This window comes from Benincasa hispida, chromosome 12, assembly GCF_027475165.1.
Source record: "Benincasa hispida cultivar pf3 chromosome 12, pf3_genome.v1.1, whole genome shotgun sequence".
In the NCBI taxonomy this organism is placed as follows: domain Eukaryota; kingdom Viridiplantae; phylum Streptophyta; class Magnoliopsida; order Cucurbitales; family Cucurbitaceae; genus Benincasa; species Benincasa hispida.
Genome location: NC_143489.1, coordinates 49,209,737 through 49,237,660, shown reverse-complemented (window position 1 = coordinate 49,237,660; position 27,924 = coordinate 49,209,737). Strand labels below are relative to the sequence as shown.

The 27,924-nt window shown below is 37.5% G+C and overlaps 1 protein-coding gene across 17 annotated transcripts in view; it reads left to right on the top strand.

The window, feature by feature from the left end:
• The window catches only part of LOC120068094 (SNARE-interacting protein KEULE-like), a 35,951-nt gene extending 8,307 nt beyond the window's left edge, over nt 1-27,644 (top strand). The window contains exons 3-24 of one of the 17 annotated variants that reach the window (XM_090308118.1): nt 49-420; nt 522-643; nt 3,262-3,320; nt 3,695-3,776; nt 5,003-5,081; nt 11,149-11,199; nt 11,312-11,408; nt 11,567-11,599; nt 12,052-12,177; nt 14,068-14,259; nt 14,401-14,484; nt 14,578-14,676; nt 14,745-14,821; nt 17,550-17,646; nt 18,600-18,725; nt 18,809-18,904; nt 19,067-19,186; nt 25,761-25,838; nt 26,467-26,657; nt 26,975-27,065; nt 27,162-27,251; nt 27,351-27,644. In XM_090308118.1, the coding sequence (XP_090164244.1) occupies nt 3,276-3,320; nt 3,695-3,776; nt 5,003-5,081; nt 11,149-11,199; nt 11,312-11,408; nt 11,567-11,599; nt 12,052-12,177; nt 14,068-14,259; nt 14,401-14,484; nt 14,578-14,676; nt 14,745-14,821; nt 17,550-17,646; nt 18,600-18,725; nt 18,809-18,904; nt 19,067-19,186; nt 25,761-25,838; nt 26,467-26,657; nt 26,975-27,065; nt 27,162-27,251; nt 27,351-27,404 (1,908 nt within the window). In that variant the 5' untranslated portion in view covers nt 49-420; nt 522-643; nt 3,262-3,275 and the 3' untranslated portion in view covers nt 27,405-27,644. Of the gene's footprint in view, nt 1-48; nt 421-521; nt 644-3,261; nt 3,321-3,694; nt 3,777-4,950; nt 5,082-11,148; nt 11,200-11,311; nt 11,409-11,566; nt 11,600-12,051; nt 12,178-14,067; nt 14,260-14,400; nt 14,485-14,577; nt 14,677-14,744; nt 14,822-17,549; nt 17,647-18,599; nt 18,726-18,796; nt 18,905-19,066; nt 19,187-25,760; nt 25,839-26,466; nt 26,658-26,974; nt 27,066-27,161; nt 27,252-27,350 lie in introns of those variants that run through there. The other 16 variants (XM_090308115.1, XM_090308123.1, XM_090308117.1 and 13 more) reach the window with 16 other exon arrangements.
• The last annotated feature ends 280 nt before the right edge of the window (nt 27,645-27,924 follow it).

Sequence of the window (27,924 nt, the reverse complement as noted above, 5' to 3'; positions counted from 1 at the left end):
GTTTAATGCAAGAATTGATGATACTAACTGTGTTGAGTTTTTCTTCAGGTTGGAACAAACAGTGCAAGTCTTGTTGCTGCTCATAATCAAGGTACTCTTCTTCTTGGAGGAAGTCAGGGACTAGGCTGCCATTCTCATCACTGCTAATACTGAGCAGGGAGTCTTCTTCCGAGTCATAGCCTTTAAAATCTTCTGTTGGAGGATCAAATAAGCCTCTTATGAAGGCTACTTGTGAGTCTCGGACTTTGAAATCTTGAAAGGAGAAGGAGTAGGGATGAGAGGGATAAGGTACTGACCTGGAAGAGGTGCTGGAGGGTAGTTGTACCTTGATGCAACAATTCTCTAATATGTCTGCATTCAACAGAGAAGTCCAACCGTTTTGGAAGGAGGTTTTCTTTCTTATGAAGTGTTTTCGAAAAGGTTTTAAAATGGAATCCTTGCTTGTATTTTTTGGATTAATTCCGGGTAAGGGAGAGGATGAGGAAAAGCCACCTAATAAATCTTTTCGTAATGATTCGTAGGTGTGAATGGGAGTGGCAGAAAGTGACGATTGACCTTCTGTATGGGCGGGAAAATCACCTGAAAACTTGGAGGCCAAAATACCACCGCACGGAGGGGCTGCGGCTTTCAGATGGACTTTTTGGTTGTCCATTATTAAAAATTCTCCTTGCTTTAATGACATAGACTGTTGGACTTCCTCGGAATATAAATTTGAATTGGAGGCCGCTGGGATTCCGAGAGAGGGGATTAAGGGGGCCATTGGTAGTGTAGAAACCGTTGGACTTCCTTTGGAATGAGTTGGATTTTCTAGAGGTTCTCTCCTCAATAAATGCACCTCCTTCTCTCCTCTTAATGACTCCTCTTTTTTCTCTTTCTTTTTGTTCATACTGAACCGGTTAAGGGAAATTCCGGATTGGTCTTCACCAATATTAACTTCCGACGGGCTGGCTTCTCTTCCATCCATCTGAAAAGCTACCGGAGTCAACTTTTTTGATGGGGAAGTTCCTTGAATCTCCTTTTCCGGTTGTTTGATACCTTTCATCGTTTGGGACAAAATTTCCTTTGAAAACAGGGGATTTCTAGAGAAGTTCAAGTGATTGACTGTTGTCTTGAGGAAGGACCATTGCTCAGCCTCATTTGAATTACATAATCCTTCATCTATTAATACTTGATTAAGTCTAGCCTTGTCTACCGGATTTGAGAGATTCTTTTCATTAAAAAACCTCTTGGCCTTCTTTGGAGGGTTTAGGAATTCAATATCACCAAAATGTAGGAAGATGCTTTCCCTGTTTTTATCTGAGATTTCTAGAGTTGCGGGTAGAAACCCACATAAATTTTTCTTAACTTGAATTCTAGCTTTTGCCACATTTAGAAGGTTTAAAGTTTCTATGGCAATGGCTTCTAATCCACCAAAATATGCACCAATTGCTTCGAATATTTGTTTGCACCAAAATTCTAATGGTAGATTTTTAATTGAAATCCAACCTCCATATCCTTTAACTACCCTTGGCCGGCTGTGTAAGTTGGTGTTCCACCTTTCAAGCTTTAGGTGAAGATATCCTATTTTTTGCCACACCCGGATGCTCAATCAATTCTTCCAAATTCCCCTTTTCCAGCTTTAATAAGGTTGATTCCGTTGAAAGAGGATTGATGAAAATTTTAGAATTGGACCACTGCCTTAGTACCTCTGAAACTTCCATCCATTCAATGAATTCACAAAAACGACTGACTACCCACAATTTACTGAAATCTTCTTTGAAGACATCTTGGTGTTTTTGAACCCAAAAATTAGTTTTGCTCAGTTTTTTGGTGCTCTGAGTGGTCAGGGGACACTGTTTTTCTGAAAAAACAGACTTAACCATAGAATTTCTTCCCCTTACTATGTCTGCATATGAATTTGGGACTAAGAGGGGGTTTTTTGTCACCGGTTCAGCTTCAAAGAGAGACAAAGCATCATTTAGCAAGGTAAGGAAGGAATGCCAACCTGAATTAAGAGTTCCTGATGGAACATGAATGAAGAATTGTCCTCCAACTGCAGGCCACACTACACATCTGAAAAACCAATTTGAATAGACTCTGATCTTAGAAATCTTGGTTACACCAGAAGCATCTTGACCGCTTTTGGCAAAGAAGCTGGATGTTGGAAGTTCCGAAAGGGTTGAGATGTTTTCCACCAACCAAAGCAGCTGCGATTTTGACAAGGAGATTTGCTTTTTAGCTTCCACATCTTCTATGATTACTGAACCAGCTTGGAGGAAGGCACATAAATGGCTGTCCTTGATTCTACAACTAATAACTTTGACGACTAAGTTAGGCTTAGAGGGGAGGGTCGATGGGGGGCCATGAGAGGTAGATGAGACGAGAGTCACAGGGGAGGGCTGAGGTTGGTGGGAATAGGCAAAGCTTGGTCGGAGATGGGGAGAGGGCTCAGAGTTAGGTCGGAATGGATTGCTGGAGGGAGGGAAGGGGAGAGAGGAGAGAGGAGAGAGGAGAGAGCAAAGTTTAAGGAAAATTTAAATTATAGATAGCTATTCACATTGTTTAACCTTCATTGGGTTTTATGTAATGACTTTAAGGAAAACATAATTCGGCTCTTAGTTGGTCCACCCTTAAAAGCACACTCACGTCACCTGTGGGTTAATGCAATCAAAGCCATTCTTCCAGAAATTTGGTTTGAAAGGAATCAACACATTTTCCAAGATAGGTCACTTCATTGGTTTAGATAGTTTTGAGATTGCTCGAGTCAAAGCTTCCACTTGGTGCACTCTTTCTAAACTTTTTGTAGACTTTTCAATTCAAGACATTAGTTTAAAAGGGAGTGTGTTTATTTCTTCTCCTTCTACTAGTTAGCTTGTATTCTTTTGCTAAGTGTTTACATTGTCCTTGATTTTGTATCTTGTCAGTTCTTTCTGTTTTGTCTCCTATATAGTATTTTGAGCATTAGTCTTATTTTATTATTTCAACGAAGAGATTTGTTTCCGTTTTAAAAAAAAAATCCTTTTCTTCCGTGGGTTTTTATTTTTTATTTTATTATTTTTATTATTTTTATTTTTTTATGCCTTTGTATTTTTCCATTCTTTTTCTTTAAGGAAAGCTGTTGTTTCTATGAAAAATACTTACCTCCCAACAACTTTTCATTTTTTTTAATCTTGCATATTACAAAAGATCAACTAGATTTTTACTCTTTCCACATGGCCAGTGCATTGCATCATGACACCTAATTGACCGATATACTTATATCCATTTTACATTCACCTTCAGGATTGTTGCATGAGATGCTTCGCTCAGCTAAAACAGGGGATTCCAAATCAACTTGGAAGGTATGCCATATTCATAAATCATAACCGTCTTCATCTAACCAAATTGCTTTTGAGCGTATTTGTTACTCATCTTCATTCACTAAACATATGACTTTTACGTGGCTTTGGAATTTGCAAAACCTAATGTAGCAGTTTACTTTTTGTTACATGGAACTTGTCTTGATGGGGTACTTGGAAAAAAAAATTGGAATTTCCAATTTGGAGTTTATGGAAGTTCTCTATGTGTGTTTTTCATCCTCTTCCTCTGGTGAAAAAAATCTGGGAGTTATTCCTGTTTAGTTTTCTTTATGAACAAGCAATAATCATTAGTTTGCTTTCGCTTTGACATCAAATTCCCTTTTAAATTTCTTGTTGCTTGGATTTGTTGTTTGCAGGTTCTCATCATGGACAAACTTACCGTCAAGATTATGTCATACGCATGCAAGATGGCTGATATCACAGATGAAGGTGTTTCATGTAAGAAACACAGACAAATTCTCTAAGAAATTTTATACCAATGAGTCTAGAGTGTCGTCTGTGATTCACTCATGTTGTGTAGACAATATATTGCAGTTTCATGATATTAGTTGCATTTACTGCAAAAGAAAAAAAAAAAAAAACTCCACACAGAGGTGGTTTATAACTCTGGAAGTGAAAATAACACGTTAATACCTCATGCACCAATCTCCACTGTATATATCATTTGTTTTCCATTTCATTGCCTGACTTTATAACAATGGGAAATTGACCTTTCATAGGGAATTAAAAAATTTACGGGGTGTACAAAAAAAACAGCGCCACAAAAATGAATCTCAAAACTGAGTGAGAATCAGCCTCCAATCCAAAAGGATAAGAACTCTTGATAATTATAAAAAACTGAAATGACGAACTGATAATATCAAGAGAGAATTTTATCCAAATGAATCAAAATTTGTCAACACAAGAAGATAATCTCTCTATTTATGGAGAATTGGAAAACAAACTAATCCTAATCCTAATTAATCAAAGAAACTAATCCCAAAGAAATTAATCCTAATCCTAATAAATTAATAAAACTAAGCCTAATCCTAATAAATCAAAGAAACTAATCCTAATCCTAATAAATTAAGGATTTGCCCATAATTCTCTAATTTACTCTAATCCTACTACATCATGAACGCCTACAAGGAGGTGTTAAAGCTAGCAAGATCTCAGCCCCTTGTTCATGGACGTCTCTAAACTCCTAAAAATCCTACTATTTCTCCCAAGACATAACCCCAAAACACAGCAAGAATACAAGTCCTTTCTCATTATAATACAGTGTTTGACGTTGAATCATAATGATTTGAATCCTGTAGTAAATTAATAATTATTAGGCAGTAGGTATGTTTTTGGTGATGCTTTCTATTATTTTGTTGGTCCATCCATAAATAAAAGCCATATTTATGTGTTCTTTATTTGAAGTCATGTATCGAATCCCTAAGTAATTATTATTTGTTAATAGGCAGTACATATATTTGTGGTAAGATTTCTATTATTTAGTTGATCCATCCATAAACTCAAATTTTATTTATGTGATCTTCATCTGAAACCGAAAGGAAGAAGAATTTAAAACTTTTTCTTAACAATTAGGATTGTGGTAAATTACTAAAGTAATGCTTTTGGAACCCAGATCTACTCTCCATTTTGAATTTGAAAGTATCTAGATTGTTCTGGTGCTGCAGTGGTCGAAGACATATACCGACGAAGGCAGCCACTACCATCCATGGATGCTATCTACTTCGTTCAGCCTTCTCGAGAGAAGTAATATATGTATTCTCTTATATGATTTCTACAGTTATATAGTTCCATGTAATAGTTCCATTTGATGTAAACTTTAAGACCATACTATTGAAAAAGGGAAGAAGAAAGAAGACAAGATTTTACGTGGAAAACCCTAGATTAGGGAGAAAAAATCACAATTGAGAAGTTTTTATTAATTTTTTCACACACTACACAACACACAGACTCGATATAAATAGACCCAAACCTAGAAACCCTAGAGCAGTAGACACAATGTAAAAAGACAAAAATGCCCTTAGGGCAAATACATCATATTTCAACACTCCCCCTCAAGTTGGGGCGTAGATATCAATAAGACCCAACTTGCTAACACAAGTGTCAAAGCTCTGTCTTGGTAACCCTTTGGTGAGAACATCAACAATCTGTTGGCTTGAAGGAATATAGGGAATAACTGCCACTGTCCAGTTTTTCTTTGATAAATTGCTTGTCAATCTCCATACGTTTGGGTCTATCGTGTTGCACGGGATTGTTGACAATACTGATAGCCGTCTTATTATCATGGGACCATGACTGTGAGGATCAGTTAGAATCTTTTTTAACCATATTTTTTCACATATTCCCAGACTCATAGCTCTGTATTCTTCTTCAGTGCTACTTCTAGCAACAATGCCTTGTTTCTTACTTCGCTTGGTAACCAGATTTCCCCACACAAAGGTACAGTACCCTGAAGTAAATTTTCTATTTGTGACACAACCTGCCCAATCTGAGTCAGTGTAGGCCTCAATGTACCTTTTGTCATGTTTCCTGAACATTTAGCTTTTTCCAGGAGTAGACTTCAAATATCTCAGAATCCGAGTAACAGCTTCCATGTGTTTCTCATAAGGAGCCTGCATAAACTGACTAACCACACTGACAACATATGATATATTGGGTTTGGTATGAGACAGGTAAATCAATTTCCCCACGAGATGTTGCTATCTCTCTTTATTTAAAGGAACATCTTCAACATAATCTCCCAGCTTGCTATTAACTTCCACAGGCATATCAGCAGGTTTACACCCAGTCATGCTAGTTTCTTTCAACAAGTCCAGAGTATACTTCTGTCGAGAGATGAATATCCCTTCCTTTGATCTAGCTACCTCCATCCCAAGAAAATATCTTAGACTGCCAAGGTCTTTAATCTCAAATTCACTTGCCATCCTTTGTTTTAATTTAACAGTCTCAACTGTATCGCCTCTTGACAAAACGATATCAACAACATAGACAATCAAAACAACAACCTTCCCTGATGTCGATCTCTTAGTAAACAAGGTATCATCAGAATGCCCTTGAACAAGGACTTAACAAAAGTAGTGAATCTATCGAACCACGCTCTTGGAGACTACTTTAAGCCATATAAGGATTTCTTCGGTTTATAGACTGATTATCAAAATGTGCTTCAAAATTTGGAGGAGGGTTCATATAGGCCGCCTCTACTCACTCACCTTTGAGGAAAGCATTCTTTACATCTAGTTGATGTAAGGGCCAGTCTTTGTTAACAACTGAAAGAAGAACTCAAAACGTGTTAAGCTTCGCCACTGAATAGAAGTTTTTCGAGTAATCTACCCCATATGTCTGAGTAAACCCTTTTGCAACTAGTTTGACCTTGTACCTATCAAGAGTCGCATTAGACTTGTATTTAATGGTGAACATCCACTTGAACCCGACGGTTTTATGACCTTTAGGAAGTGCAACCAGATCCCAAGTTTTATTTGTTTCAAGTGCTCTCATTTCTTCCATGACTGCAACTCTCCATTCAGGAATTTCCATGGCCTTATGCACACTGGTCGGTATCATCACAGTATCCAGGTTGGTAGTGAAGGCCTTAAACCCCGAAGATAAGTTACTGGAAGACAAGAAACTCGCATAGAATGCTTGGTACACGATCTAGTTCCTTTTCTTAGGGCAATTGGCAAATCAAGAGTAACATCATAATCACCAGGTTTTTCTAACTGCTCATCAGTACAAGATTGGTGAAGAGGCCCACGCTCATCCTTTTATTGCAAGCATTCAGTCTCCTGAGTACCTCATGGTAACTCATTACCATCCACGATCTTGACTCCATCTGAATTCATCTCATTAACCACATCACCCTCAACACACTCACTTTTATCATCAGAAAAAGAGGTACCTTGAGCTGGTGTCGGTTCAGACTCTTGGACAACTTTTGGTGGAGCAACAGGGAGAATTATTTCCTTTCTAAGATTCTTCCTATAGTATGTTATCCACGACACCTGTTTCGTAGGAAGGACAGGGTCGTTTGTATCTGGGATGGGCTCAGGGAGAAGGTCTATAGGAAAAGCATATGTGGATGTGGATGTGTTAGCCTCTTCACTAATGGTCTCTCCCTGAAGAGGACTAATAGGAAAAAAAGATTTATCCTTGAGGAACGTGACGTCCATAGTGACAAAGTACTTTTTGGAGGACGGATGAAAAGACTTATAACTCCGTTGATGAAGAGGATAGCTAACAAACACACTTTTGGGCACGAGGAGCGAACTTACTTTGGTGAGGACCATGGTTATGAATAAAGGCTGTACACCCAAACACCCGGAGGGGAACATCTGGAAAAAGACGCGTGGATAAGACTCTTTAAAACACTCGAGGGATGTTTGGAATTTAAGAACGTGGGAGGGCATTCGATTGATGAGGTGAGCTGTAGTGAGTACAACATCCCTCTCCAGATACGAGGGTAATGATGTAGAAATCATGAGAGATCGAGCAACCTCAACAAGATGGCGATTCTTCCGTTCAGTCACCCCATTTTGTTGAGGAGTATATCACACAAGTTTTGATGGACGATGCCTTTTTTAGTAAAAAAACTCACGAAGGGTATGATTAACAAACTCCCATCCATTGTCACTTCAAAGAATGACGATTTTAGCATTAAACTAGGTTTCGACGGTAGTGTGAAATTGTTGAAAAACAAACGTCACTTCTATTTATCAGTGAGAAGAAACACCCATGACGGGTGTGATCATCAATAAAAGTGACAAACCAACACTTGCCAGACACAGTCTGACATTGGATGGACCCCAAATATCACTATGTATCAAATGGAAAGGTTGGGAAGGTTTATAAGGCTGAGAAGCAAAGGAAACCCTAGGCTGTTTTGCACGTATACAGACATCACAAAACAAAGAAGAAACATCCACATTATGAAATAAATGGGGAAACAAGTACTTCATACATTGAAAGCTTGGATGTCCAAGTTGAAAGTGCCATAACAACTAATCTTTTTCAGAAACAGTAAATGACGATAACAAACTAGTCCTAGATAAACTCCTAAAGGAAGCATCATTGGAAAGGAAATAGAGGCCCCTATCATATCGGGTAGTGCCAATCGTCGTCCCCGAGCTCAGGTCCTGAAAAGAAATAGCATCTGGTGAGAAAATAACTCCGCAGTATAAATCTCTGGTTATTTTACTTATAGACAACAAATTGTAAGAAATCTTTGGTACGTGCAACACATTCTGTAAAACCAATCCCTGAAATGGAGACAAATGAACTTTCCCTACAATAGGAGCAAAGGACATATACAATTTGAATTCTCTCATTTCCAACACTCAGAGAGTAGGAGAGGAATTGACCAGATGATCCAGTTAAGTGATCGATTGTTCCTGAGTCAAGTATCCAAGATTCATTTCCCTCCATAAAGAAACTAAAGGATTGAGGAGTACTTGATTGAACAATAGTGCCGATCCCAACAATACCTGAGTCAACTGGATTGGTCACCTGAGACTGCGACGCAACATCAACAAATTCACTCACGAGAGCTCGGCCAGACTTCGACTTGTCATTCAGATGGTGACATTTGCCATTTGGAGGTCGACCATGGAGCTTCCACCATTGATCCTTCGTGTGCCACGACTTTTTGCAGTGCTTACATATCGGAGGAGATTTCCCATTCTGCTTGTCATTAATAGAACCAGAGGACTTGACCCCAAAAGCAGTGAGTCCACAGTAGTAACCATGGAACCGTTCATAGCACGTGTCCTATCCTCCTCTAATCGGACCTCAAGACAAACCTCCATAAGAGACAGTATTGGCCTTTGTTTTAGTATTCGATTCCGAACAGTGTCAAATTTTAAGTTCAAGCCAGCTAGAAAGTCATAAACACGATCAGTTTCCTCAATCTTCGAATACTGGTCCCTGCCGCATGAGCAATTCCAGACAATTTCACAACATAAGTCCATCTCCTGCCACAGTAGAGATAATTTATTGAAGTAGGACGTCACGTCCATGGTCCCTTGTTTGTATTCATGGACCTGTTTCCGTAAAGTATATAGACGTGAAGCGTTTTTCCTTTTCGAATACAGTTTCTGGACAGCCTCCTAAATATCCTGAGCAGCAGCTGAGTAAAGCAAGGGCTTTCCGATGTGAGGTTCCATGCTGTTAATCAGTATTGAATGGAGGAGAGAGTCCTCTCCCTTCCAGACACGCTCCTGAGGGTCCTCTAGGTTTGGTCTCGGTATCTCACCAGTCAGATACCCGAACTTATGTCGCCTTTTGAGGACCATTTTAACGGATTGAGACTAGGAGAAATAATTCTGGCTGTTTAGTTTCTCTCCTATGGTTATCCCTACAGAATTCCCCACAGAACCAGATAAAAGATTCACAGGAGGTAAACTAGGGTAAGTTACCGGATTTTCCGAATACAACGGGAGGCCAGACGTCAAGTCAGGATGGGAATGTATCTGAAGATTTGTTGTGGTCCCAAATACTGCCCCTAGTGTTGCAATCTGTTGCTGAAGACTCGCTAACTGTTGTTGGATTCCAACGGAGCTGCCATAACCAATTGATCCATGCTGAGGAGAAAATATGGTGTCGATTCTACCCACTTGCTGAAGACTCGCTTCTACCCACTTGAACCAGAAAAAGAAGCCTCAGCCGTGGGAAGGGCAGAGCCGACCGAATAAGGTTACGGCTGGAACGAAGAACCCGACTGCGGCGTGGCTGGAAAAGAGGAGAGCGGTGCTTTTGGCTAGTTACCCACTGGAAGACTCAGAGCTGGTGCGGCTGGGACCCCATCAGCTGAAGGATGATGCACGAACGGTTGAGCAACGTTGGATCCGAGCGGCTGGAAGGTGGTTGGAGACCCGATCGGTGTGGCTAGAATGCTGCATCTGACCAGATCGGCGCGGTTGGAAGCGTTCCCAGCTGGGCGGTTGTGTTTGACATAGATGGCTGCTGCTGTGCTGCTAGGGTTCTGATCTACTGCTGGCCGAGAATAGATCGGAGGTATCGGTCGACAGCGGCTTGAATCGCAGCATTGGTTGAAGCTTCAGTCGTATTCCCATCACCTGCTAGGGTTGATGATTGAATTTCTTCTATCCCGACGAGGATTTTATCACCTTGCTCTGATACCATATTGAAAAAAGGGAAGAAGAAAGAAGATAAGATTTTACGTGGAAAACCCTAGACCAGGGAGAAAAAATCACGATTGAGAAGTTTTTATTAATTTTGTCACACACTACACAACAAAGACCCAAGACTAAAAACCCTAGAGCAGGAGACACAATGTAAAAAGACAAAAATGCCCTTAGGGCAAATACATCATATTTCAACACATACTTTGGCTTTACCTTTTACTTTGCAGAGATTTAGACTTTTTATTTGGTCTTCTGCACTTTGAGTTCACTTCTCTCTTTGACGTTTATGACTTGAATGTTTGCCTCATTCTGTTTTTGTCTTAATTTGTGCTTATTTCTCTTATATTGCATAAATTGAAGTAGAAAAGAAAAAGCTTCTATTTCATTTATATAAATATAATGTAACGGAATCACTTTTGTCTATTTCATATTTATAGATACATGAAATAGAGCCCCCTCAGGCAGAGGAGATTTTCTAACCTCGTCAGAGGGACCCTTCCTCCCTTGCTTTTTGTTATGATAATTTCTTATGTTTCTTATAAAAAAAAAAATAAAAATAAAAAGGGAACTTTTGTATAAATACAGGACTGGAGTAAATTTAGGATTATTTATTATTGTAGATTGAGCGCCTAAATTGGAGTTGAATTCTTCATGATCTCTCACATTTGAACTTGCAGTGTTATCATGTTCCTTTCAGACATGGCTGGGAGAGCTCCTTTATACCGGAAGTATGTACTTCTCAATTATTTAATGCTTCTAGTTGAGTATCTTTATTTTTTTTTAGAAAAAAAACAAAATTTTGTAATAGTTGTTGAATCTATTTTTTTTGTATCCTTGAAGGGCATTTGTTTTCTTCAGTTCACCTATATCAAAAGAATTAGTTAGTCAAATCAAGAGGGATTCAACTGTTTTACCTCGCATATCTGCCCTAAAAGAGGTTATTGATCTCCTGGCCAAGGCTAAAGTTTCTGCTTTATTTTTTTCATTGCAGTCTCTTTTGATTATAATTCAGCTGGTTACTTATTTTTTTTCCCTTTGATTGCTAGATGGAAATGAATATTTACTTTTTCACTTCTCTTTTGTGTCTATATGTAGATGAATTTGGAGTACTTTGCTATAGACAGCCAGGTACCTCTTAGCCTACTTGTTGCTTAGTGCGGGAGTATGATAAATAACTTATTTATTGTAGCTCTCATATCTTTATTCTTTATAAATTGTGTTGGCTTACCGTTAAGGTATTTGCAAAGTGGCATGATATTTTTTTGTTGACTAAAAAAACAATGTTTTGACTGCTACTCACTAGTCCTTTACGGAAATTTACAGAGATTACTTCATTTTCCAATATTTGTCCGTAGCGTACTGAAATATCTATTCTGTATAAGTCTGTACTCAAATAATAAATTTGTTCTTAGTTGAGAAGGTAATATTTTGAGTTTGAATAATGTTTCTTCATCGAGGGCAAAGTGTGGACATTTATACCCTGAGTTGCATTTCATGATTAAATTCATTCATGCGTCAACATTATCTTAAATTTATGTTCCATAAAATAATCAACTCATATACTAGACAATATTCTTCAGGGTTTTACCACCAACAACGAGAAAGCTTTGGAGGAACTTTTTTGTGATGATGAGAGTTCTCAAAAAGGTGTAGCGTGCTTGAACGAGATGGCTATCCGTGTTAGCACAGTTTTTGCATCATTAAGGGTATTGTTTGTGCTTAAAGGAAACAGCCGTCCTTAATTATGTCATTGTTTGCATTAGTAGTGGTCATGATTTTAGTGCTGGTTTTGGGGGAGGGATGAAAAACAGATATAGTTGATAAATGAAATTTACAAAGGCTAATAAGGGGTCACGGGGAATCAAAAAAAAAAAAAAAAAAAGAAGAAGAAGAAGAAAAAGAAACCCTGTTGGTTATTATCACGAGACTACTTGAATGATTCCAAAAATGTTTACAGAGAGAAGTCCAGGAAGAAGTTACAGAAACGAGAAGGTCCTAAACTTCTCCAGGATAGTCTATTTTCTCTACCATAGTTTTGCAAAATAGTAAAGATGCCATTTACGTACAAAGGACCTCCCTTTTCTTTAACCCTCACTCTCAGGCTCACTCATAAGTTTGTAGATGAAACACTTCAACTGATTGGCCCATATAAAGCTGAAACTATAGAGGACAAATAGCTTACACCAAAGCCATCATTTAATGAATTGACACTCATGAAAATATGGAGGGCCAGTTCTTTTCTTCTACTGAGGACAGAATAAGTGGGTTAGAGACACGAGTAACGACTCTTCCTTGCGATGTTATTAGCAAGCCTTGAAGCCTTTAAGAAAAAAAACTGACCACAGGTAACTTTACGCTTCCAGAAGCTTAGACTTCCAAATCGCCCAACGAAGTCCTTTGAAATCAAGATCCCTTCTAGGGAAAAATCAAATGAGAAAGAGAGTCGACAGGGAAAATTCCTGATGGGGGAGGCTCCAATGTATAGAATCTTTGTCAAGGGAAGCATTAATGACATCCAAACTGCTACCTAAGGATCACCCACTCCCTCCTTTCCTCATCCAGTTTCCCTATTTCACCCACACCTCAAATTCCAGCAAAGGACTTCCATATCTCACAAATCTTTTATTAAAGCACCCTTAGTGTCACCCGAACCTGTATAAGTTGTATTATTCCACCATCGATCTACATTAAACTATATCAGAGCACCATCATTAGGCACCAAAGGGCTTTTACCCAATGTATAAGAGCAGCCTGTGTTGAGACGGAAGAACTACTTGACAGTTTTAGACCATGGTAGTCTCTTACTTTGCTTGTTGAATATCTTAATATCATAATGTTAGATGGTTATTCATGAGATTAATGTTGGTGCATATCAGCTAGTCCAAGTACCTTCTGTCCTCGAGAAAAATATCAGCTAGTCCAAGCACCTGAGAAACATATCAGCTTGTCCAAGCACCTTCTGTCCTTAAGAAAAATAATGGAGACGAGTGTTGTTTTCTAATGCTTTGTAATGGACCTAGTAGTTGTTGTGGTGAGGGTTTCCTTGCAGGGTTGAATGCGTCGGAAACTTGTCATCTATTATACTCTCTTTTAACCTACATGGGTTTTCGTAAATTCAATTTATCCCAAGGCTGTGCCTCAATTGTATCAAGTTTTAAACCTCAAACTATGGAAATGCCATTTTGTATTCACGGCTAAGCAAGTGTGATTGCAATTAGCGTGTTCCTTCCTCTTGATGTAAGACATTTTGGACTCCAGATTGTTTTGGCACTTTTTTGGAATGAAGATGAAACAAATTAGATTGGATGAGTCATGGCTATCTATTGGAAGGGGTATGGTAAGAGGGCAATTAATTTTTGAAGACGAAAACTGAGATGATAGGGTTTCTTTTTTCTTTTTCTTTCTTTTTTTGATAACTTACGTTTCTTAACAATAATAGATAGGGGCATGAGGCATAAACCTTGAGGCAAAATCTACTGCTTTTCATCGAGACTCCTCAAGGCTTAAGCTTGATGTACCTTCTGAGGTCGTGAATTTATTTTATGTTGCAATTACATTATACTGTTCATATCTTCTCCAACTTTTTCCTTCTCCAGGAATTTCCTTTCGTTCGGTACCGAGCTGCCAAGTCCTTAGATGCAACTACAATTACAACTTTCCGTGACCTCATTCCTACAAAACTTGCTGCTGGTATCTATGACTGTATTGCAAAATATAAGAAATCGATCCCCAATTTTCCTCAGTCAGAAACGTGTGAGCTGTTGATTCTTGATCGATCTATAGATCAGGTATATAACATACATAGTTTGGCTAATTATAAGTTATAAAACACTTATTATTTAGCCTTTTTTTCTTTTTATTTTTTTTGGGGGGGGGGGGGGGGGGGTTTATAGTGAGGATGTTTTATTTATTTATTTATTATTCCCTAGATCGCTCCTGTGATACATGAATGGACATATGATGCAATGTGCCGTGATTTGCTTGGTATGGAGGGGAATAAATATGTTCACGAGGTAAGTCTAGCATTCTGTAAGGTCTTTATTTGTTTCTGGCCTTTCACTTTCTCTTTTTAGGCTCTTTGTGCATTAAGATATTTTATTGTTTAGGTTCCAAGCAAAGTTGGTGGTTCACCGGAGAAGAAAGAGGTTCTTTTGGAGGACCATGATCCAGTTTGGCTTGAGCTTCGCCATGCGCACATTGCAGATGTATGCCTTGTTGTTATTGCATTTCTTTTTACATTATCCTCTGTTTCCCTCATAAATGGCCTTTTCAGGCGAGTGAAAGATTGCACGAGAAGATGACCAACTTCGTATCTAAGAATAAGGCTGCGCAGATCCATCAAGGTTCAAGGTTAGCGCTGTTGTGTTTGCTTGCTTTTGGGGTCATGCTTGGTGGTGTTGGTATGAATATGAACTTGGGAATCAAATATTTAGGTGTCACTCTAATGGATGATAAACCTAAATACCATAATTGTATTTTGTTAGGAAACCTTATTCATATCTCTACCTAAGGTTTCAGATGGCTCTCTTCTATTACTGGTTACTGGGTCAACGTTGTTTTGGTTGTGGCAAGGGCATGCAAAGTATTTGCGAAGTTGTGTTTCTCTTGGTGATGTGGGATGTTTTGCTTAAACAATATGCTTTCGTCATTGTTTAAATATAACTATTATCTTTCCATCCATCATGTTACCGATGATTGGATGCTTAAAATATTTTCAATTAGATTTTCATATTATATTTACATAATTTTTTAGCATTTCTGGATGCAATTTTTCCTGTTTTGTTGTTGTGAAAGAGACTTCTTCATCAAGTTAATGATTAGAAAAACTTCCTCATCTCCGACATTAGCTATGAGAATACTTGTCCCTTGGCCTTGTAACACTGTATGTATATTATGTCCATTCCTGCCACCACCAAGAAGACCAAAACAACATAGAAGCAAAGCAAACTAGCTCGAGAACTCGCAGGTCTCTTCACCAGCATTAATTATGACGAATTTTCTTCTGGACTATTCTTGGGTGGTAATCCCTCTATAATTATTATCTCATGGAATGTTTGGGGTATTGGAGATTGGCAAAAAAAAAAAAAAAAATGGCCCTCATCAAGACATAACCCTTACTATGTTATCGTTCAGGAAGCAAAGTTCCCTGTCATCCACCGTCTACTTATTAAATTCCTTTGGAGTTCAATGAACATTAGCTGGACTACCTTGGATGCTAATGGTTCGGAGGGTATCCTCCTGATGTGTAATGACCATGCTCTATCCATCTCTGATGTCCAAGGGTCAGTACACCTTTACCACCCTCAGTCCTCACTCTTGTTGCTGGCTTTAAGTTTTGGATTTCAGGGGTTTATGGCCAATTATGGCCAATCAAGATATAGGGAGAGGCCTAGTTTTCGGCAAGAACTTTTTGATTTTATCCTTCCTCTACTTCAAAGATGTTGGTGGGCGATTTTAATGTTTCTCATTGGTCCCATGAAAGGTCTAGTGGCATTGTTGACCGTGGTATGAGACAGTTCAAAGGAAGGGATGGAATATACGTGGAGGATTCCATCCTCCTAAGTCTCTGCTAAGCACTGTTCTATTTACCTCGTTGCCTATAGAATAGGGTTTAGCAATCTTTCCCTATAATTACATCTGGCCTAGGGTTAGCTAATTGGGCCTTCCCACCTCCTTTATTGAGTCGTTTACTATCTTCTTTTACAAGTTCTTTATCTTTGATATGTTGGGCTTTCTTCATGACTGCCTCCAGCCCAATTGTCTCCCAATAGTTCACTTCAACTCTGATAATTGGGTCAAGCCCGTCAACAAAGATTTCCAAAAACACCTCATCCGACAGATGGGATACTGGAGCCATCAAGGTTTCAAATCGGTTCCAATACTCTTCCACGGTGGTTTCTTGCTTGATTCTCAAAAATTGTCTGACTAGCATTCTTTTTCTTGATAATTGGTATCAATTCAAGAGTTGGGTCTTCAAATCCTTCCAGTCATGAAAGGGCTCTCACTTTTCCTTTCCTCGATACCAATTCAACGCTAGTCCTTCAAAGTTTATTACAGAAATGGTAAGTTTTTCGTGATCAGTTAGTTTGCAGATTTGAAAATACTTCTCTGCACGAAGCAACCACGGATTTGAATCATCATCTCCAATGACAGGCATCTCAATCTTTTGGAACTTACTATGACCTGCTACACCTTCTTCAGCTTTATTCGAGGAATCCTCCCTCCGTGCTTTCGTTTCCTCACACTTTTCTCTTTCCTTTGTTCTCGCTGTTGACACATCCACGACCTCAGACGATGCTGTCTTACCCCTCATCAATGCCATTTCCATGGCCAACGCATAAATGGCCTTTGTCAACGACGCTAACCCCTCTTTCATTCCAGGTAACTTCTCCATGTTGTTCTCGATCTCAGAAGCTCTTGATTGGTTGTTTCAAAACGTTCTTCGATGCCTTTTTGGGTCATTTTTTTGATTCTCCCCAGGATGATTGCTCTAATACCAATATGTAAGATATTCCCTTACTGTGATATTACGAAAATAATAAGCCCTCAGACACTGCAAACTCCCAGCTGTCCGAGAGGGCTTATTCTCTCTTCCATCTACTTAACTTCTTACAGACAAAAGCATGTAAAACTTTAATACTACGCAACACTACCCTATATATTGACCACACTCACGTGCAAAAACATTCTCTAACTTTCACTGTATTCCCTTTCTTGCCCTTGCGAGAATATGTGATCAGTATTGGGGGCCTAACACATGGGTTACGGGAATATTGCCATATTTGCCTCTTTTCTTCTTCTTCTTCTTTCTCTCTTTTTCCTTATTTCTTATTTATATATTTATTATTTTTATAAAAAACAGTTGTGCTTTGCTTTTTAACAATTTCATTTCTCATCAAACAAAAAGTCTATTTCTTTGTCGAACTCTGGACTCTGGTTTCTTTTATACTATTGACCAAGCATCAGGTACCTATATGAGCTAAAGTTTCATGTAGTTTGTTGTATATGCGGTACTGAAACAAGCCTACTTTACTATGATGTCACTTTTCTGACCTAAATACTTACTGCCTTACTATAGAAATAGTAGTGAACTCTCCACACGGGATCTACAAAAGATGGTTCAAGCATTGCCACAATATAGTGAACAAATTGAAAAGCTCTCCTTGCATGTGGAGGTTAGTTTCTTGTAGAACAAACATGTTTTGTATGTTACTTTTGACCTAAATGTTGTATGTTACTTTTCCCCTTCCTAGAGCAAACAATTTTAGCTTATAGATGGAGGTGAGAAGATGATGTTTTAAAATTTTAATAGGTTTTGTTTTGTATTGTGGTTGATTTCCTTGCTGCATCAAGCCTTAGAGTAAGTTTGGGAGTGATTTTCACATGGCCAAAATCTACTCTTGCCATTGTCAAAATAATTTTTCTTTCAAAAATTGATGTTTGGCAAATGTTGAAATTGATTTTAGAAAAATCTAAAATATCATTTAGAGTTGATTTTTCAAAAATTAGTTGACATGCACTTTTAGTGGGGTGATCGACCAAGAATCACCCACAAAATTAGTCCCACATTTTTTGTTCTTTTTGTTCTTTTAAAAGAAAAAATTGAAAAAAAGTTAAAATTTGTCCTGCTCTATTAACCATTTTTTGTAAATAAAAATTTCCATTGTTAGTAATTTTGTAATTCTAAAATCACATATGAAACCAACCATAATAATTCAGAATAACTTTTAAAAATTTGAAACCAAACATCAATATGAAGGTATGAAAATGAATTTTACAAAATCATTTGTACCTAAATCTTTTCTTCTTTTATAAACGCTTGGCTGCCACAAGCTAGTTATCTCAGTGGTAACTTTTCTGGCACCTAAATTTCTTCTAAAATCTCTACTTCAGCCATCACTCCCGCACATGTGCTTAAAAACTGAAAAATGTTTTACGAGCAGAAGGAATCTAAATCTTCATTCCTTCTGGTCAAGCAATATGTTGAATATCCAGAAGAGTTCCCCCCTCTTCTTTTCTTTTTCCTTTTCTATTCTGGGGATAGAATCAACAATTTCATTATTGAGAGAAGAGTTGGAAATAACTTCTGAAGAATTTTTAGGTACTGACTTTGAGTTTCTTAATTCAGATTGCAGTAAAACTAAACAAGTTGATCAAGGAACAGGGGCTTAGAGAATTAGGACAAATTGAGCAGGATCTTGTTTTTGGAGATGCAGGAACAAAAGATGTAATAAAATTTTTGACGACCAATGAGGTGATTACTGAAACTATATTAATGTTCTTAAGTACTTGTCACTGGAGATACAAATATGAAACCTATATCAGACAACTTTGCAGGATGCAAGTCGTGAAAATAAGTTGCGGCTATTGATGATTCTTGCAGCCATTTATCCTGAGAAGTTTGAGGGCGAGAAAGGTCAAAATTTAATGAAGGTTAGTAGTTTGCCCTACTCCCAAGAAGGAAATGACAACTCTTCCAACCAACCAGCTATTAATTAATTCAGTTATTTATCATTTTACAAGATTGCTTAATGAAGATACTATTGTTGTTTGTTCGTCATACTTCACATCTTGATGATGTTTAATGCTTGGCAGTTAGCCAAACTACCACCAGAGGATATGAATGCTGTTACCAACATGAGATTACTTGGTGCTGCACCTGATAGCAAGAAAAGCTCATTAGGGTTAATTTCGTTAAAGTTTGATATTCATAAGGTAAAAATGTGTCTCTTTTATTTTTTATTTTTAAAACAGAAACAAGATTTTTCATTGGAATAATGAATTGAATCTAATGCTTAAAGTTCAAGATAGGAGAAATAAAAACATAGCGACAAATGAAAATTTCTAGAACATAACAAGAACAATACTAGAGCATCTTGAATTTAAACTAATGTCTTGAAATGAGTAATCACCAAATAATTTAGAAAGAGAGCACCGTGAAGAAGCTTTGATGCGAGCAATCTCATATTGATCACTCCTTAACCAAGGAGTGACTTGTCGTGAAAAATGTGTTGGTTTCTTTCAAACCAAATTTCTAGAAGGATGGCTTTTAACTTCATTGACCCACAACAAATGAGGATGAGATTTTAAGGAAGGCCCCACTACTATCTGAATCACATTAGCCTTGAAGTCGTTGCACCAAACCCATTGGAGATCAAACAAAGATTATAACTTTCTCCAAAATGTTTTAGAGAAACTAAATACAAAGTATAGGTGCTGGCGTTTTCTTATCCTCCAAACAGAAAGGGCAAATTGAGGGCAAAAGTGAGTGACTTGGAAGCTTTCTTTGAAGAAACTTTGAACAATTAAGAGCCCCAAAAATCGTAACCAAATGATGATGTTAACTCTACTTGGGCAGCTTGAGTTTTCACAGAGCTTTGTGTAGCTTTTTATCCATAGGAGGGGATGCAGTCAAGTGCTCGAACAACTATTTAACAGAAAACTGACCTGAAGCTTCCAACTTCCAGCTTCTTCAATCTTGTCTTTCAACCACTCTTTGGCCTTCTAAAGCTGCCAATAAATTCTGAAATTCCAGCAACTCTTCTTCCTTCGAAAATCTTCTAAAATTATTGATCATGAGAGTAAGTATTCAAGTCCCAATGATCAAAGACCGAGCCATTGGGATTTGAAGCAATTCGGGTTAAACATGGAAACGTAGAGCTCAATGAAGATGAATTCAGCCAAGTGTCATGCCAAAAAGAGATTCTAGTGCCAAAGCCGAGGTTAAAGGAGGCAAGATTTTCAACTTGCAACCAAGCTTGAGAGACACTAGTCCAAGGGCCTCTAAGACTTCTACCAACTATACCCGATATGTGCCAATTATGAGAGCCACTCCATGGATACTCTTCACCACCTTGCACCATAAACATCCTCTTCATAAATAAATCTCCAACCCCACTTTGCTAACAGACATAATTCTGCTCTAGAGGCCACCAAAGCTGAGGCCACCGTAATCCCACTTGACCATAGGTTGATTTTGCTACAATTGACCCCTTCCCAAAAGAAATTCCTTAATCTTCTCTATTTCCTCCATCACCTTCATTGGCATAGCAAAAGAGGACATATAATATATGGGAAGATTAAGTAGCACTGCCTTGTTCAAAGTTAATATTCCTACACGAGACAAGTTAAAATACTTCCTTTCTTTAGGTAGTATCTTACTTAGTTGGAAACCCTTTCTTTAACGGGGCTTTTTGGGCTTTTTTTTGTGGCTCTTGTATTCTTTCATTTTTCTCAATGAAAGTTGTTTCTATCAAAAAGAAAAGCAAAAAACTTCCATCTATCTAATTTCTTTTGAATTTTATCAATAATTGGCTGCCAAAAAGATACCTTTCTTGGATAACCTCCAAGAGGGAGCCCAAGATACATAAACAGTCGAGATTCTGCCTTGCAATTCAAGCGAGAAGCTGCAGCCAGCAATCTATCTTCAATTTTCACTCCACACAATGCAGTTTTTTTCCGATTGACTTTTTGGTCTGAACACCACTCAAATAACTTAATAATTTTGCTAAGAGCATTCATCATTTCATCATCTTTACAAACAACAACAACATAGCATCAGCATATTGGAGAATGGAAACATGTACTTTATCCTTCCCCCCTATGAAACCTTCATAGGCCCCTTTCTCATGAATAAGACCAACTAGTGTGCTTAACAATTCACTGACCAGAAGGAAAAGGAAAGGAGAGAGGGATCCCTGGAAGCATTTATTCTTCCTTGTGGTTTTCCATGAATGAAGACTGAAATTTTGGGTTTCTCACACACCCATTAGTCTACATCGAATCCTTTTAATATCAATACATTTTCTAGGAAATCCCAATTAACTCTATCAATGGCCTTTTCTAAATCAAGGTTCAAGATTCACCCTTTCTTCTTTTCAACTCTATACTCCTCCACATTTTCATTTGCTATGAGGACTGGATCTAGAATTTGCCTTCCACCAATAAAGGCGCTTTGAGAGGGAGTTATGATACTTGACATTACCTTTTTTAATCTCTCTGCTAGGACCTTTGCAACAATATTATGCACTGAAGTTGTGAGACTAATTGGCCAATAATCCTTTACAAACATAGCAGATTCTTTTTTCTGAACAAGTAAATAAAGTTCTCCTTGATACACACATTTAATCTCTCATTCCCATAGAACTCCTCAAAAAGCCTCTGAAAATTGGTGCGAAAAATATCTCAATCTTCAAAAAGAACTCAACAATGAAACCATATGGACCGGGAGCTTTATTCTTGTCAAGAAACCCACTACCCTTTTAATTTCTTCCAATGAAAAGGATATTGTGAGAGCTTGATTCTGGTCAACTGAAACTTGGACCCAGTGTAGATTCAAAGAGGACAAGTACACGAACATTTCTGATATAATGAAGCAAGGAACCCCAAAATTTCTTTCTCTATCTCCTGAAAAGTAAACACGAAAGTGCCAGTGCTTGGAACCAACTCTGTGATTAAGTTTTTTCCCTTTTTATGCTGCCAAGAAACGATGGAAGAAGTTACTTTCATCACCCAACTTAAGCCAATTTAGCTTACTTTTCAGAATTTAATTCTTTTCTTCTATTAAATATAACTCAGTTGCTCTCCTTTAACTGCAGTCCTTTTATCGATTTCTAGTGAGGAAATGACATCCCCCTCTGCCTTTGCTTCAGAATTTTCAAGTTCTGCAATTAAGCCTTTTTCTCTTTCCATCCTTTCTTTCTCAAAATCAGAAAACCAAGTCTTCAAGGCATCTTTTATTATGAGCTTAGAACATATAACAAAAACCTGCCCAACATTATAATCTAGAACCAGCAATTGAAGCTTCAACCCCAGCAAGACACTCCTTTTGTAACAACCGGCTATTACAAAAACAGAAAGGAGATGGTCCCCATAAAATTGCACCAGCTTCTAATAATAATGGGAAATGATCTGAAATTGTTCTAGATTGCGTTGAAACTCTAGTATTAGCAATAGTGCATCCCGATCTTTGGTAATGAACAATCTATCAATGAGAGAGTGAAGAAACATTGCCTCCTTGATACGAAGTGAAATTACCATTTGATATGGGGATCAGCAGTAGCTACGAGATTACTAACTTTTCTCATTCCTTTGGTTGTTCTTCCTACCGAGAAATGTTTATGTGCCCATCTTATTATGTCGAAATCACCTCCCAAGCACCAAGGGTCAGAAATATAAGGAGACAAAGATAACAATTCTGGCCACAGAAATCTCCTTTCTTTATAGTCATTAGGTCCATGGACATTTTTTTTTCCTGAAAGGGAAGCCGAGACTTTTCATTAAGTAAATGAAAAGAGACTAATGCTCAAGAATACAAGAAATTCGAAGCAAAAAGATAAATCAAACCTTAGAGACATAAAGGCTCCAAACACATAGCCAAAACAACATATCAGAGAAAAACATACAACCAGGAAGTAAAAACGAAAGAGCAACTTAATAAGTCTCAATAAAAGCAATCCAGCTACGGTAGATGTCATGAATTGAAAACCCCTCAATGTATTTGGATGGAGGACACCAAGAAGAAGCCTTTAATCGAGTCGCATCAAAGAGAGCATAAGAACTTTGAGAAGAATTGAATCCATAAGGTCTTCTTGCACTGAGTCATAACATTGATAGATAAAGACTTCTAAAACCGTGAGCTTCCTCCCATTCCATAGACTTATCATTCCACCTGATTTACTAAAAAATTCTACAAAAGACCATCTAGTGTCTCTAGAACTTCATATTGATTCGATGAAGGCAATGTCAAGATCTCCTCTTTTGGGCTCCTGCAGAAGTATTAAGTCAGAGTTCTGACTTTTAATAAACTTTTTCACAGCAACCCTTCTTAGGAAAGTCTCCAAGTCCTCTAGTATTCCACGAAATAATCTTCATTGTAAAGTGCAACAAACAAGGAGATTTACTTTACTGAATGTGGAATCTGTGAAGAGACTTGATCCACTTGAATTCAGTCGAAATTGAGAAGAAAATAGTGTAGTATATTCTTCTATATTTTTAATCAAATACAAAGTCTTCTTTATACAGAAGAAAGACCATCTACAGATAAGGAAAAAAATCTTACGAACATAAATGATGAACATACACATAATAAATAAACCTATATTACAAGAAATAAAGGAAATCCAACAAATTCCACAAACTTCCACAATCGAATTGAGATTAGAAGGGATTTGTGAAGGAGATATTGGAGTGAAACTTACTTGGTTTGGCTTAACCAATGACTTCTCTACTAAATCCTGTAAAAGACCTTCCAAAGCTTCCCCATAATGATCTCTTGAGAATTGAGAATCTGGAACTTGGCACTCTCTTTTTCTTCTTTTTATTTATTTATTTATTTTATTTTTTTTTCCTTCTAAAACAACTTTCATTGAGAAAAAATGAAAGAACCTTCGGGCATATGAAAAAACAAGCCCACAAAAAGTGAAGCTTCCTTTATAAGAAGGGACTCCAACTATGCAAAATAATGCCCTATAGAATAGTTACAAAATTTTTTAAAATTGAAGCTTACTGAGAAACGTGAAAATGAACAAGGGACCAAACTTCCGAAGGATCCTCATCCACTCTTCTAAACACTCAGACTATTTCACTCACCCCAAAACCCATAAGATTGCTCATACCCAACACACCATAAAAAATGACCTTTCTCCCCAAAAGGTGGATTGTGGAACTCGTCAATCATATCACTAACGTCTATGTGATGAGCATACATCAACCCAAACGTCTGGAAAGAAGAACCCCAAACACAACTCGCATAATCACAGCGCCAGATAATATGATCCAGATCTTCCTTTGCCTTCTGACAAATAATACAACAAAAAGGCTCAACCAGCGAAGGCATTTTTCTCACGAGCCTATCCAACGTGTTAGCACGATCATGAAGAACCTGCCAAGTAAAGAACTTTAACCTTCTTAGGTATCTTAAGCCTCCAAAGAATGGTAAAGACCGATGTTTTAAAATGCTAAAAGGCGGTCTCGAGGCTTTTCTTCTTGAAGAGGCGAGGCGTAAGCCTCGAGGCAGTATGAGGTGTAAGCCTCAAATGATGGATAAAAATATTTTAAAAATACTAAACTGGTATGACCAAGAACTGCTTAACATGATTGTCATATAAAAGTGCAAAAAGAAAATTCACCCCCCACAATTTTCACTTAATAAAAAATTCTATAAGGATATCTTTATCATCGCTACTACTACTATTATCGTTAATAGGATTGATTTATACTATAAATTTTTTCCTTCAATGTTTTAAAGTCACAATAGTAAAAGGTAGTCCTAATTCAAATTGTTACAACTTAAACCTTAATATTTTTTAAGAGACTAGGCAAAGCACTATTATTTTTCTAATCATTAAACGAGGCACATAGATTTTAAGCCTGATGCTTTTTCACAAAGGTGTAAGCCTCCTATGGTTCAAGAAAAGCGTAGGCCTTGAGGCTAAATCTTAGAATTTTGCCTCAAGGCGAGCCTAAAGGCGTAAGCCTCAATAGCTTTTTAAAACATTGGTAAAGACCGACACCCTTTAAAACATTGGTAAAGACCGACACCCCTAAGGGTGAAGGATCAACCAAATAATGAAAGAAAGACTCACATGAAAACCTGTCCATAGGATTAAGGCTCCAGAATCTGACATCATTTTTTCCTCTTCTAAAAAAGTAACTCTCCAAGTAACGAAAGAAGAGCAAACCACATCCATCGCTTCCATATTGGAAAGAGGGTGACATATCTCGAAGGAAAAGGAACAAGAGCTCCCAGGCCATATTACAATATCATTGAGCATACTGGAAAACAGCCAAACCCTTCTTGTCAAATCCTAAAGGAATATGAAGATTCTTTCTTCCTCCTGAGAAAGGCCAAGAAGCAAATTCAAAAACCATCCTTTCTCTCATTTGAATTTGGCAAGGTGCAACCCCCCCCTCTTTTTGGAAAAGAAAAGAATGCGATGGAAAAATCAACAATTTCATCACTTCATCTAACCACTTGAGCATTGAAACTGAGAGAAATCTTCTGATGGCTGCTCAATTCTTCTAATAAGAAAACATCTTGCTAAATGCAAAAATAATTGTTAGCAACACAGCAACTTTAAAGATAACTTTAGATACTTAAGAATATGTAGTTTGAAGGAACTCTAACTCAAGCAATCGGTGTCGGGAACAAGGAAAGAGGAAATGGAGTGGCTGAGGAAAGAGAGGAGGAGAGGAGAGAGAGAGAGCACTTACCTAAGACAACTCAACTGTCTATCTCTTAGCTTCTTTAATTTATTTGATTAATGTCTGACAATACTTTTGTCATCAGAAGAAGCGTGCAGTTAGGAAACAACAAAATGGTGAGGAAGAAACGTGGCAATTATCGCGGTTTTATCCCATGATAGAGGTGAAACCATGTTCAGACTTATTTGTTCAATCTACGTATGCAATTATTAATAGGTTTTATTGGGTTAGATATGACTGGATGGTCATGTTTTATAATTATTCAGTATGTATTGAAATTTTTATTTTTGCTCTAACCTATCAGCTTGATGTGGATGGTAGGGATTAATAGGTCTTTATTTCAAATTCAAATTAAAAAATGTTATTTCCTTTTCAATTGATATTAACCATTGATGGGTGGTACTTCTGTTAGAATCCAATCGGTGTAGTGGTGAATTGAACACTTGCATTGATGATGTACGGCCCAGACATCTATCCAATCATTTTTTTCTAAACTATTGAGCAGGTGGTGTTTATCATAAACCGGATATTTTATGACTTTTCAGTCTGCCATGTTTTATTGATGTTGATTCACAATTAAAAGAACATTGCATTTCTTGTTTATTGGACCGAATATCTTGAATTCAATTTAATCAGGGTGACACTTAACGTATCCTTTTGGTCATAGTTAGTGTTACCATTTTAAGCTGGGGAATGCCATGTTCTCCAAAGCTAATGGTTTTTAAGGTATTTACCTTTCTTGAAATCTATTCAAAATCACAATGTCATTGTTGACCCAAACTATTTTCCAGGAACTAGTTGAAAAACTTAGCAAAGGTGAATTGTCCAAGGATGATTATCCATGTATAAATGACCCCAGTCCAACTTATCATGGACCATCTCATACAGCAGCAGTTCAGCCACCTCCAGCTGCTCATTCATTGAGATCAAGACGGACTCCAACATGGGCCCGACCTCGTAATTCGGATGATGGATACTCAAGGTGGTTATTTATTTTATTTGAAGTTTTTTTTGTTTTGTTTTGTTATTTTTTTGTTTTTGTTTTTTTGTTTTTGTTTTTGATTTTCACATTGTGCTTGTTCTCAGATGGCATTCAAATTTGTGTGGTTCATTTGACACATATATTTGATGTCTTTCTAATTTTTGTTATTTAATCATTGATGCTTAGGGTTTTACTTGGAGACTCAGTAAGATATTGAGATCTGAACCTGTAACAATCTGATAGAGTAGAATTTTCTCCTCGCATATTTCCTTTACGATGCCATTGTTGTAGGTTTAACAATTTCCTTTTTTTGACAGTGATTCAATTCTGAGGCATGCATCTAGTGATTTCAAGAAGATGGGCCAGCGTATCTTTGTATTTATTGTAGGTGGAGCAACTAGGTCCGAGGTAAATTTTTTCTTATATAATTTGAATAGGTTGTCATTTATGCTTCTCTTTAGTTAACTTATCTGTATACATAAGTTATATCTTTGTAACCTACAGCTTAGAGTTTGTCACAAGCTTACAACGAAGTTGAGGAGAGAGATAGTTTTAGGTTCAACAAGTATTGATGATCCTCCACAATTTATTACGGTATTTAGCTTTAACCTTCTATATTCAAATTTGGAGTTGTTTTCCGCCATTTATGTAACACCCATCATTTCTCATAAATATTGTATTTAACTGATACAGAAGCTTAAGATGTTGAGTGCACAAGAGCTCTCATTGGATGATCTTCAGATATGATGATTAGAAGCAGCCTCTACTCTGCTCTTCAGCGCTTTGTAACTACTAGTCGGTTGGTTGGTTGGTTGTTTTTATTTTCTTTTCTTTTTTTTTTTGGCCTCGTTCAGCTTAGTCTTATGGCTAGTTTGTCATGATGTTGTGATGAACTATCGGTAAAAGTTGTGCATATTGCATACTGTAACATGTTTTACATCCGCATATTGTAACATTTCTTAATAGAAAGATGTGATTGAAACTGTATCTTGCCTGCCATTCATAAGCAAGGAAAGAAGAGCTACAGTTGTAAATTTTGGGGAGCAAAGAGAGAATGAATTGTGTCGTTTAATCGAGTACACTTTGCAAATGGGTGGTTGTATCATTTGCTTGGCACATAAATTAATCTCTCCAGCTGAATGGATTCATCAGCAAAAGGGAAGGTTAAATAAAACCACGACAAAGTAGTTTATCATATATGAAACTTTCGAGTCATATAGATGTGAATTCATTATTTTAGTTTGGAGGATTCAATGACAATTGTGGC